Source organism: Scleropages formosus, chromosome 7, assembly GCF_900964775.1.
Source record: "Scleropages formosus chromosome 7, fSclFor1.1, whole genome shotgun sequence".
NCBI classification, from domain to species: Eukaryota; Metazoa; Chordata; class Actinopteri; order Osteoglossiformes; family Osteoglossidae; genus Scleropages; species Scleropages formosus.
The window spans coordinates 524,127-536,508 of record NC_041812.1 but is presented as its reverse complement, the minus strand read 5'-3'; the positions used below and the strand labels follow the sequence as shown (position 1 = coordinate 536,508).

Below are 12,382 nucleotides of genomic sequence, written 5' to 3'. Positions count from 1 at the left end.
TCTTTTCAAATGTGCACCGTTGCCATTTAACAGGAGATATTACTCATGTTTTCCGTTTCCTTGAGAGTGGCGAACTCAAGGGCTGCAGACTCCGTATATTTTTCAAGTCTTATTTCAGTTAGTACTTAATTTACTATTCAGTGAAGGATAATGAATGAGCCCCTTAGTTCCTCTCCATGTAACTATGAAGCAATCGAAACGTGTATTATAATGAAAACCAGCGCGCAGTGTAGTTCGGTTTAGTTCAATTCAATGTATTTTTGTAGAGTGAGCTTCTGACGTAGTGACGCAGAGCGCTCAACAAAGGGATAAAAGAATCAAATGAGGCAATATTATTGTTATTTATGATACATTATCCACACAGTTATTAAAGTTATAAGTATTTCTACTGGGCACGAAGGGAAGGAACAGAAATCTTCCAGGTGAAAGTCGAAGGAGGAAAAAAGAACCTGTGGGGGTTCCAGTCCTAGTGCCCACCGGCCGTTCTAGATTAAAACAGACTCTTAAGTCAATTTACAGCTAATCATAACATTGCAGCTGAGGGTTAAGTTGACGTCCCGGTTCACACGGACACGTCTCGTCCACTATGGCGGTCGGTCATCGGCTCCGGCCGGCGCGGGGCGTTGGCGTGACGGACGGACGGCCGGCCGACTGGCCGGCCGCCTCCTCGCATCTTGTCGTTCGCAGAGACCTCGACTTGAAGGAAGAATTTACCTATTGACCTTTATTTCGCAGGGAGTTGGGGGCGCGAAAGGAGGCCCGGTAAGTGCTGCTCGCTTCCTTTCGATCTTCGTTGCTCCGTCTTTCTCTTGTACCACAGAGCAAACTTTCGAAACACCTTTTCATCGCTTGAGCAGCGTACAGCGAAGAGCCCGTAAGAGCAGTGATTCTTTCGCGTCTTCGACTGTCCTTTAGCAGCGTCTGAGCTTGAGATGCAACACGCTCGGGCGTCCGTCCTTTCGTTAATCCGTCGAAATAGCTGAGGTCTGGAGACAGAAGACGCAAGAAATGACACTGAACTTATTTTCTAATTAAGAAATGGCAAAGAAATTACTTTTAGCGTATGATTCGCTCCCAGTGTCTCAACCTAAATTTATTCATTTAGCTGATGCTTTTCTCCAAAGCAACTTACAACATTAAGCTACTTTACAGCTACTTACCCTTGTACACAGCTGGGTAATTTCTGAGCAAGAACTTTGCTCAGGGAAACTACAGCTGGAGGTGAGATTCAAACCCGCGACCTTTGGGTCCAAAATCGGCCCTAACCACTACGCTACCAGCTGCTCCAGACCCGAATGCTGCCTCGGCCTCTCTTCAAAATTTCATTCTGATAATTTCTAAAGCACAATCTCGGTTTGGCTGCTCATGATTTCCGGGCGTGGCTCCCGCTACTTGCCGTCAGTCAGGGGCACTTTTCTCCTCCCTTGTCACGCAGGGTCAAACTGGTCCTCCGGGTGTTCCAGGAGAATCGGGAGCGAAAGGGGAGAAGGTATCACATTTACCTGCAGTAAAAACAATAATAAAAGTGACTTTAAAACGATAACAACACCTTCAGTGCCAAAACTTATTCAGTAACGTCTCATAAAAAGTATGTTTGAAGTAGTAATGATACAGATACTGATCAAATTTACAAATCAGTTCTTATTCCTCCTCTGATCTGCGCACTCTTTCCACAGGGCGACTCCGGAGTGGGCGTCCCCGGACCGCCGGGACCGCCGGGACCACCGGGACGGCCGGGCCCCTCCCTCCCAGACGGTCTTCCGGTGAGTGCCCGCATGGGAGCTCCGCATGCTTCTTCGTGAGGGTCTGTGGAGCAGCCATTGGTGAACCGGTTGTCCTTGTGGCTTGCAGGATGGGATGGATGCGTACGGCTCCGGGTTCGGTGACATCGACAGTGAAAAAGAGCCCCTCCGAGTCAGTAGGACATTTTATTTTGCTTCTCAAAAAGTTGTACACTAGAATCTCTAGCAGAAACTCTGTGTCGCTTCAGTCTGTGTGGAGTTTGCATGTTCCCCCATGTCTGTGTGGCTTTCCTCCGGGTGCTCTGGTTTCCTCCCGCAGTCCAAAGACATGCTGCTCAGGTTCCCCCATAGTGTGTGAGTGACGGAGAGAGTGTGTGTGTGTGTTCCACTGATGTGTGGATGAGTGACCCAGTGTGAGTAGTGTATCTAGCAGTGTAAGTCACCGCGGTGAATAAGCTGTGTGGGCTGATAAATAAATGTAAATAAAAATGTAAATAATTCTTTCCAGGGTCCTCCTGGCCCCCCAGGAAAGCCTGGACCTCCTGGTCCCAGCAGTCCTGCAGTCTCTGCTGCCCCAGGTGCCCCAGGGAAGGATGGGAAGGACGGAGTGATGGGGAAACCTGGGCTGCCTGTAAGTACTCCCACATCAGCCTGAGGCTCTCCCGGTCTCACTTTCTTTTTACCACTTATTTGAGATGATAGGTGACGCCGCTTAACGACAAGGAATCGCGAGATGGAAGTATGTGGAAAGGGGAGCATTACATATAAGGATCGACTTTTCAACAGCTTGGCATTGGTGCCCAAGTCATTTTTTTTTTTTCGGGTCAGTGCAGAAAAGGGTCAATCAAGTGAATGAAATGCAATATAATGGCAGTGTACAGTTATACATAAAGTGTGTATATATGTATAAATATGTATATATATATATGAATTAAACAATGAGCAAAGAATCAGTCATTGGAAGCACTGCTGTATTTGATTTTAGGGAAATGTTTGGGAATCTTATAATGAGCGCCAGGGTGCATCTTACAGCACATGTAAGAAGATGCTAAGCAGGGAAACATTAAAGATGCTGGAGGAGTTAAATGAAAACAGCACTAGGATATTATACGCAGCAGTCAGATATCAGGGATGTGTCCGGATGTTCAGACGGGACGTTTAAATGTAGATATTAGGAGAGAAGTTTGGGAACGTGTTGGGTAAAGGTGAGCGGTAATATTATTAGAGATTTTAGTGGACAAAAACATAAACACTAAAGCAACTGAATGTTATTGACTACTGATAGAAAACATGGAATTCAGGTTTTCCCTTCCTGCTGTTCTGTCGTAGGGTTATAATGACATATTACTTTGGTGATGTTCGACCGCAGCTCCTGAGATGCATCTGAAATGTTTCGCTTGGCCTCTGTTTACAGCTATTTGAGGAGTGGTTTAGTGACTCGGCGTCCGGCTCCGCTTCTGGTTTCGCCGGTTACGGCTCAGGCCGGGTACCGCCCTGGTTCCGCTCGGCCTGCCGAACCGGGATGCCCGGAAAGGCGCTTTTCCTCTCCAAAAGCTCAAAGCTCGCACGTTTCCAGGGTTGACCCCGAAGCGGCCCACCTGGGCACGTGCCGCACACCTTGAGCTTTCGGAGCAATAACGTGCCGTGAAATAAGCGCATGGGGCTGGCGGTGCATGTTTGTAACTACAGCGAAATTAATGTACGTTCATCAGTCGCCCTTTTCTCCCTAGGGGTCTTAAATCATTTAGTATGCAATGGAACTGCAAACAGCAGTCACACATTAGTGTCAGAATTCAGTTCTCTGATAAAATATGCACTTGTGTGTGCGTGCGTGAGACTGCGCACCCTTGTAAGAGCCATGATGCCCGTGGCCCCGCGCACCTCTGTAGCATCCCGGAAGGACGGCCTGTCCGGTCTGAGCGGCGCGCTGCCTTCGCTGCACGTGGAGCGGCGGCCTCCTGTGTTTCCAAATGGCTCTGCTCCCCTTAGAGTAAACACTCCACCGGTGGTCTGCCTCCACCCCCCGTCAATCCCGCCTACGTTGTATTTTCGCATCCGGTCGGCTCGAAGCCGCCGCCGTCTCCGTGCAGCTCTTAGCAAAGGACCACAAACAGCAGAATCTTGTCCCCGAGCTGTTCTTCTCGAACGTCAGTCGGTGCTTAAAATTGTGAGGCGGGACACCGTGCGGTCACCGTGTCGGCCCCCGCCTCCCTCCAGCCTCTGCGTACCCATTGACTTCACCCTAGGAAGAGAAGTGGCATCGCGCAGTAGTGCAAAATACACGTGTTTTTTAAAATCTCTATTTGTGTTTTTTAGCGAAACAATAAAGAGCTAACAGCTTACACACGATATGCACAGTGAACTATTGATACGTTACGATCGATACGTGACTATTGACATATGACTATCGATACGTTCATTGAACAGGGGCTCAGAGCTGTGTGCTGTTTGGGAAACATGATGTTGGCACAGTGTTGGAGAAAATCTGCCTTTTCATTACAGGCATCGGGAAGCTTTACTAGCTCTTTTTGCATTAAATTTCTTTCATTTAAATTGAACGGTTGTAAACACAAATGTAAAGGCAAATACGGGAGAGCACGTATTTATTAGGTATGTTTTCCATGTTGCGTTTTGCCTGTGTATTAGAAGTGACAATATCATATCATCATGCGAGCATGAAAAATATTGCCGTTCCGCTCAGTGTGGATGCTGCACAGAGCGGGTGGAAGCGAAAGAAAGAAAGAAAGAAAGAAAGAAAGAAAGAAAGAAAGAAAGAGGGAAGCGTACTTGACAGGTTATCGCTCGCCCAGCACTTACATGAGGCTTATTAGGAACAAGGGCTGAATCTGCTGCAAGGGCTGAAGGCAGGGAGCTCAAGTGTGCTTTGGTGCCCGTTTCAGGGCCCTGCTGGAGCTGTTGGCAAACCAGGACCTCCTGGAGACAGAGGAGAAAAGGTACCATGAGGACTGATTCCAGGGATGGGGAAATATAAGAGTAATAGAGTAATGCCTACTGTATATACAGTACGTATAAAAACAACGAACTGTTCATGGGCTTCTGTTTTCACTGGTCGACGTACAGTATACAGGGTTATATTTCACATGTTCTTCCTGTTTGTTTCAGAGTTTGCTCGTGGTGTGTGTGAGTGCGTGTGTATGTGTGTGTTGCAGGCAACGCCGTGCTGTTACTCGGTGACTGTGTAACTCTGAAGCTGACCAGCGTATTCCTCCCTTACAGGGTGACCAGGGTATAACTGGCCCACCTGGACTAAAGGTATGGTGCACTCAAAGTTTGTAAATCTGCACCGGACAGAGTAACTCTTGCTGAAACGATGCTCTCACACGTACTGCCAAATGCATTTTTAGTGCTTCCTCTTGTCTTTGCAGGGAGATCCAGGTGCACCAGGGGTGGCCGGTCCTCCCGGACCGATCGGACCCGAAGGACCGAGGGGTCCGCCCGGCCCCCGGGGGCCCCCGGGACCTCCGGGACCCCCGGGCCATTCCGTAACCTTTGACCTTGAGGTGCGAGTCTACCGTTGCATCTTGGAACAACCGTCCCTTCTCGAAGGATCTCCGCTGAGCTGCGGTCACGTTCTTGTCTCTGCAGGAAACGGAGGGCTCTGGAAAACTAGCGCTCCTCGAAGAGCGTAGAGGCCCTCCTGTGAGTACACATCCCAGGAGAGGCAGAGCGTCCCGCTACCTAATGTAGCTCCTCTCTTATCATATATATAGTACTAATATAGTTTTTCAGTATCGCCCTTTCTCTTAATAGGCCGCTTTGCCATCAGTTCTCAGCAGCTTTCTTTCACTGCCCAGCTCAGCTGATAGTAGAACGCTTGCTCAGGAATTTCCGCAAACTCCCTATCGGCGGAGCCGCGGTACGGCTCACGGACACGATGGTGCCGATATACGGGTCTTGATCTCGTCTCGCTGCCTCCCTCAGGGTCCTTCGGGTCCTCCCGGACTTCCGGGGCCAAAGGTAAGACACGGGGTTGAAAGCGGGGCCGGGCAGGGAGCCGAGCGCGGCTCTAGCCGTTACGCTATGTTATAAGAGCCTAACGCTATTTCCTACCCCTAGGGTGAGGACGGGCCTCCTGGGCCTCCCGGACCTCCCGGAGACTCTGTGAAGGTGAGCGCATCCTGCCCGCCAAGGCTACACGTGTTCGTCATTCATCCCGCTCAGAGGAAGCCGCGGATCCCCGCGTTACGCGCACCTCGTTTCTGCCGATCCCGCCCGATTACTCCCGAGCATCTGCGCCGGGAGAACTGCGAGCCCCGTGGTTCGTTGTGCCCGAAGCGCATTGCTCTGTTTCGTGAGGGCTGCTGAGGTCTAGGATTTTACGTGAAATATGTAGGATCACAAAACAAATGACAAAGCTGAAGATGTTTGCGTTTAGCTCTTTTGTTACAGTGAAGATAATTACGTTGTCCATCCGTGAAGGCGAGCGCACGGACGGCGACTGTCATGTCGTACTCGGGGATCCAGCCGACGGGCTCAGTTTCAGGCGCGTCTTTATTCAACGGGGCAGGCGAGCGAACGGTCAGGGACGGCCAGGGCTCGGTCGATGTACAAGCGCTGTCCGGCGGGACGGGCAGAGGCGAAAACCAGGAGGGCAGAAGCACGGGGTGGAGTAGCCGAACAGGAGAAGCGCAAGGGTGCCGGACGATCGGGAAGCGGTGCGGTTGTCTCTGACGAGGTTCCGCACTCGGGAACGTCCGGGTTGCCTCTTTATCCTTTGCCTCTTGGTCAGCTGCAGGGGCGGTCAGTTGGGCAGGCGGTCGGGGGCGTGACAGCAACGCTTCCTATTTTCCCGCAATTTTTCCCATTTTGAGCGCTGAGTACGAAATTTAGGATTTTTGTTGCTAAATTCCACTTTTGAGGTAAATAAATAAATAAATAATAGCCGCAATATAAATTCAGCACACATCCCACCACCAGCCACGCGTTCGTCTCTGATCCGTCTTTTTGATCAACTATTTGTACGGATACTTGCTTCCAGGGACGAGCATCGCACTCACCCTCTGCGATCGGGTCACAAAAGTGATCGCAGCCTGGATTCCTGCACCAGTGCTGCAAAATTTTGTCGCCATGTCGAGTAAACTAGCCCAAAAGTTAATTTGTCAACGAGTTACAGTCTATTTCTGCAATGTAATACGGCAATAGAAGGAATAGCGATGGTGATAATGGCGGTGATGATGGTGACGATGGTGACACTGGTGACACGCCCCCCCCCATCACAAGTCGGCAGCTATACTAGTGTTACTGGCTGTTATTTATGGCTGTATCGAGGTGATTGCCCTGAGCTCCGCTTGGCGCTGCTCTAATAGAGACAGACTGTTGCTTTTGTTTGCTGTTTAAGTGCCCCCAAAAGCCGCTGTCTCTCACTTTCTTTCTCTCTCTGTCTCCGTCCCTGTCTCTCCAGGGTGAGCCTGGTGCTCCAGGAGCAGAGGGAGCCCCAGGACCGGCCGGGCCACCGGGATCCAGGGTCAGTGCTCCGCGTAGCCGGCGCGCTTAGGGAGGGATCTGTCGTCAGAGCCGAGGAGAGAAGTGCCGCCGCCGTCCCCGAAGCCAGAGATTGAGGCTTCCTTCTAAAGGTGGCAATCTCGGTATCGGGCCTGGTTTGTGGTACTCGCGATGAGCAAATTCCTCGGTGCGCCAGAAGAGCTGGACGCGCTAATCCCGAAGAAACGGGCTTCCGAAATACCGATCGAATCCGCTTTAGTTACCGCTCGACCGTGGAGCGTCCGCATAAGCCGTCTTCGGGGTCCTCATAAAAGCTGGGATCGAGAAAAGAAAGTCTGTAACATTAGAATTCAGCTTGATTTAATTTGCTGTCTGCATTGAGACACAATTTTATTACCTTTTTAATTGATCTTTATTTTTATTTGCCTTATGCGTGTTTCTCCAAAGCACTTTGAAACGTTACATTTGTACAGCACAAAAGCTGTTTCAGAAACTTTTTTGGAAAGAGGCCACAGTGATTTCGCAACTGAACGAAGGTGGATGTGTGACAGTTTGGCACCAACATGTTTGAGACTTTGTTCTGTGTTCGGTTCTGTACGCGCGGTGTCGCTCTTCTCGTGCGTTCGGTGCTTAAATCGGTATTAAGAGCCTCGCGAATGGTTTTCAACGCTCCGTGTTTTGTGTCCCGGACAGGGCCCCCCTGGAGAGAAGGGAGACCCAGGAGCAAAGGTGTCAACATCGCCTTCATCTTCCCTTCATCCTCGTCGTATGGCTGTAGAGACGAGTAAAATGGCAGTTCAGACTGTTGGCTTTTCTTGTAGGGGGAGAGCGGGACGGATGGGATCAGCATCACCGGACCTCCGGGGCTCCCCGGACCACCAGGGCCAGTTGTAAATCTTCTAGATGTAAGCCGTGCCCGTTGCTAAGGAGAGAGACCTTGTCGCTGCTCCCATGTTACCACACGCACACTGAAACCGCTCGTCCCGGACGGGGTCGCGGGGAGCCGGAGCCCAACCCGGCAACACAGGGCGTAGGGCTGGAGGGGAGGGGACGCGCCCGGGACGGGACGCCAGTCCATCGCAAGGCCCCCCCAAGCGGGACTCGAACCCCAGAGCCACCGGAGAGCAGGACCCGGCCAAACCTGCTGCAGCATCGCACCCCCCTCGTCCCATGTTACCACGTTACATCAAAATCATCCCTTCATGGAAGATTCTTTTTGGCTCTTTATATTTACTGTACGTCAGTGCAGATTTAATGTGAAGTAAGTGCTGGGATTAGCAGCAGTGTTTGTTTTTATGCTCCATCTGCGTGTTTTGCTGAAGCGTCTGAGTGAAGCGCCTCCCGAATGCTGCAGTGTGCGGCGACGGCGGGTCCTCACCGCTCGTGTGTCCTCACCCCCCACAGCTCCTTCTCAATGACACAGCGGGAATATTAAAGTTCGGCGAGATCCGGGGACCACCGGGACTTCCAGTGAGTAGTCTCACGCTCCACACACACACACACACACACACACACGCGCACGCACAGAAACGTACGCGCACGTGCTTGCGAGCGCGCAGTGCGTACACGGCCTAGTGCAGAGGTGCGTGACTCGAGGTGGAGCCGAAGCGTGATGAATTTCCCAGCGGCCCGAGCGGCTGTAAAACAGGGCCGTTCCCGCGGACGTGCGCGGAGTAGTTAACGCACTCGTGCGCCTCCTCTGCTTCACTTCCTGTCTTCTGCGTGTCACAGGGTCCAGAGGGAGAACCTGGCCAAGCAGGATTCCCGGTAAGTGCCGCGCCGCTCTTCCTTTCTTCTCTCTCGTCGTTTGTGCGCGTCAGTCTTTGTGAGCGTCTCCGAAAAGTGCAAGTGCGCAATTTTTCGTACCATCACCTTTCGTGTGTTTGTCAGTTTTGCACAAGTGAACTCACAGCCATCGTTTACCTTAATCTGAGTGTGTGTGTGTGTGTGTGTGTGTGTGTGTGTGTGTGTGTGTGTGTGTGTCAGTGTGCCATGATTTGTGAGCAGCAGTTCCCACAAGGAGTAGAAACCCGGTTCCCTTGAGAAAATACCTTGTCCAGATGTGCTTTGAAGGTAAAATAAAAAGCATGTGAAAGAGCAAAACGTAGAGTTTATCAACTATGATTTTTCTTCACGTCCTAATGTTCTTCACATTTATATTCACATTTATTCATTCCCATTTATTTACTGACTTATTTACCAGAGGCTTTTCTCCAAAGCGACATGGATCCCTGTGAACAACACAACAAGTACATTATATCAACAGTCCCAGCGGACAGAGGTGGAGGAGCAGCAGCAGTCTGGTTGGGCTGTTGACAACGAAATCTTGTAGATATCGAGGAGCAGATCCATTGGTGGTTTTGCACGCTGTAACCAGAGTGTTGAATTTGATCCGGGCAGCTGTAGGAAGCCAGTGCGGAGAAATGAGTAGAGGAGACGCATGGGAGCGCTTTGGCAAGTCAGACACGACTCAACTGTAGAGGTTTGATGGCAGTAGCAGGAAGGCCAGATAAGAGAGAGTTGCAATATCCAAACGGGACGTCACCATGGCCTGGACGAGTAGTTGGGCAGAGTCAGCTGTAAGTTAAGGACAGATCCTTCGGATGTTGTGCGGGATGAATCTGCGGGTCTGGGTTGTGGCTTCGATGTGCAAGAGGAACATAAGCTTGAGTCAATCGTCACTCCAGACTCTTAGCCGAGGAGGTCGACAAAATGAGTGAATATAGACTGTGACAGGAGGACAGACCAGCTGGGAGGTGTAGGATCTCAGTTTTGGAGAGATTGAATTGGAGGTGGTGATCAGACATCCATGCAGAGATGCCCAAGGGTCAGATTCACGTATTAAATTAAAGTGGGTGTCAGTGTAAATCCGCACGATGAGCAAAAGCAGCGAAAGTGCCCTAGCGAGGAGAGTGACTTGACAATGACAGCGGAACGGGCCGTGCGGGTGATACACGACCCAGTGTGACAGCAGATTGTGATTTAATTATAGGATGTTAAAGAGTCAGAACTGCTTCATGATTTCGTTTGTCTCTTGGTTTCACGGCAGGCTGAGTCCTCTGGTAATCGGACACCTAGTAGTACGCGAGAGACTAAAAAAACTCTGTTTACCGCAGTATTACTGAGGCGTGCAGGAAGCTGTCCAGGAGCTCAGCGAATGTTATTCTTGAGGGGTATGTGGTCACTTGGTTCACATGTTTCTTTTTTTTGCTTCTTAAGAGTCTGTAAGACCCGAGAACAATAAAAGTTGATCTTCCGTCTAAGGTTTGGAGAAAAAACTCATCTTACCTTGTTCTGCAGCTTTTTACAACTCCACATCAAAGCTTATGTGACCACAACTTGTGACATTAGTGGCAAAATAAAATTCCTCCTGTGCTTCGTGAGCCTCGACGTTTGAGTCCTGACCCTCACGTACCATATGCGTCACGTGCAGCCGTGTGTCGTCTACAACTGTTCTAAGTGGCCGCACGTCTCGGTAATAACATCTTCATCCTTCCTCTGGGGACTCGTGGAATAATAGTTCACATTTTTCCCCGCCGTCCTGGAAAAAGAAGCGGGTCGGTGTCACATCGGCGCTACAGCCGCGCGCACTCACCGATACACCCATCGGCCTCGCGTGGAATAGCTGCCGGTGACATCAGGGCGCACGGGGCATCTTCGGTGTATGTCGCGCTTCCGCACTTTTCGCTCGCCGCCTCCGGGTTCTCGTCGCATCCCGAACCGCCCTCCTCTGCGGCTTTGATGAGAACAGCTTATTACGGCTCTGTGCGTTCGCGACGCTGTTTCGCGGTGGAAAGCACTTAAGAAGCACTCAGTTTCCAGTGTTCCTGCCACTTTCAAGCTGCACTGAATTTCGAGTGTTTTCTCTGCTCAGGGGCCCAGAGGACCGAAGGGGGAGCTCGGCTCGCCAGGTGTCCGGGGACCACCGGGCCTAAAGGTACGGAGTCGAAGGAGCGACCCTGCTGGTGCAGTGAGCGGCTCTAACCAGTGCGTAGCCAGAAACGTACGACTCGCGTGCTTATGTAGCGGATACCCAGTGCCGACGTTGTGTAAAATCCAGCGAAGTCCTCACGGGCCGAACGGCACGTCCACTCCGGCCACGTAGCGCGCGGAGTGCCTTAATTCTGTGTCTTCTCCATCGGTGGCGTGAAGGGTGAGAAGGGGGAGTCTGGCGTCACCATCGCTGCGGACGGATCCCTCGTATCGGGGACGATCGGAGCTCGGGGGCCCAAAGGGATCCAGGTGACCGCGCGCTCCGCTCCTTCGCTCGGTGGTCGCTGTGCGCTTTTGGCCGTGCTGGACGCTCACGCTTCGTCTCTCTTGTCCAGGGTGACCGCGGCTTTCCCGGACCTCCAGGAATTATGGTAAAACGCAGCGTGTGCCTTACGAACCGTATCTGTGTTATTCGGTTCCGTGTGTTTTTTTTTTTTTTTTTTGCTCCCTATTCACACTATAAAATGTGTCGTGTAATATTACTGGAATATTATGTCACGCCAAACGTGTTCGGCAACATGTCGGCAACAAAGTGACACTGACTGGTAAAAAGTGCAAGTAAAAGCTTTTTCTCTTCTGCACAAATGCGAAAAATGTGACGGAGCTCGTGCTGTGTCACAGGGGCCAGTCGGACCAGCTGGACCGAAAGGAGAGTACGGATTCCCCGGTCGCCCAGTAAGCGCTCGTTCTCTGCGCCGTTGGCATCCAAGGACAGAACGTTGTTGAGCGAAGGTGTCACCTCACCCACGCACGCACCGCTAACGTGCTCTGAACACAGCCCCTTGGGCCCCTTGGACGGTGCACCTCATGGCGTCCGTCTCGCTTCAGGGTCGACCCGGAATTGCAGGAAGGAAGGGTGAGAAGGGGGACTCCGTGGCCCTTCCGGTAGGTTCCGCCTCGTCTTCACGAAGCACGTTTGTCTCGTTTCGCTGCTCTCTGGCTTGTCGGCAACCTTCAAATATGTCAATAACGGGAAGTGGGAGTTGCCCGTAGTCTCAGGTCGCTTCGGAATGCGTGTGCGTCGTGTTGAGGAAAGGTGTCTGCGAAAGGAGTGCGTGTAAATGTTCTTCATGGACGGATGAGTGAGCCAGTGTGAGTAGTGTATCTAGCAGTGTAAGTCACTGCGGTGAATAAGGTGCGTGGGCTGGTAACACTGCATAGAGCTCGTCGGAAGTCGCTTTGGA

The 12,382-nt window shown here is 51.3% G+C and overlaps 1 protein-coding gene across 8 annotated transcripts in view; it reads left to right on the top strand.

The window, feature by feature from the left end:
* Positions 1–12,382, top strand: part of LOC108934015 (collagen alpha-1(XV) chain-like) — a 51,887-nt gene that overhangs the window by 29,651 nt on the left and 9,854 nt on the right. For 6 of the 8 annotated variants that reach the window (XM_029253500.1, XM_029253499.1, XM_029253498.1 and 3 more), the window contains 21 exons: positions 736–762; positions 1,436–1,489; positions 1,677–1,763; positions 1,852–1,914; positions 2,251–2,373; positions 4,643–4,696; positions 4,980–5,015; positions 5,129–5,263; positions 5,349–5,402; positions 5,514–5,720; positions 5,820–5,870; positions 7,165–7,227; positions 7,899–7,934; positions 8,027–8,110; positions 8,610–8,675; positions 8,937–8,972; positions 11,080–11,142; positions 11,358–11,447; positions 11,534–11,569; positions 11,820–11,873; positions 12,027–12,083. In XM_029253500.1, coding sequence (XP_029109333.1) covers positions 736–762; positions 1,436–1,489; positions 1,677–1,763; positions 1,852–1,914; positions 2,251–2,373; positions 4,643–4,696; positions 4,980–5,015; positions 5,129–5,263; positions 5,349–5,402; positions 5,514–5,720; positions 5,820–5,870; positions 7,165–7,227; positions 7,899–7,934; positions 8,027–8,110; positions 8,610–8,675; positions 8,937–8,972; positions 11,080–11,142; positions 11,358–11,447; positions 11,534–11,569; positions 11,820–11,873; positions 12,027–12,083 — 1,476 coding nt within the window. The remainder of the gene's footprint in view (positions 1–735; positions 763–1,435; positions 1,490–1,676; positions 1,764–1,851; positions 1,915–2,250; positions 2,374–4,642; positions 4,697–4,979; positions 5,016–5,128; positions 5,264–5,348; positions 5,403–5,513; positions 5,721–5,819; positions 5,871–7,164; positions 7,228–7,898; positions 7,935–8,026; positions 8,111–8,609; positions 8,676–8,936; positions 8,973–11,079; positions 11,143–11,357; positions 11,448–11,533; positions 11,570–11,819; positions 11,874–12,026; positions 12,084–12,382) is intronic. The other 2 variants (XM_029253501.1, XM_029253497.1) reach the window with 2 other exon arrangements.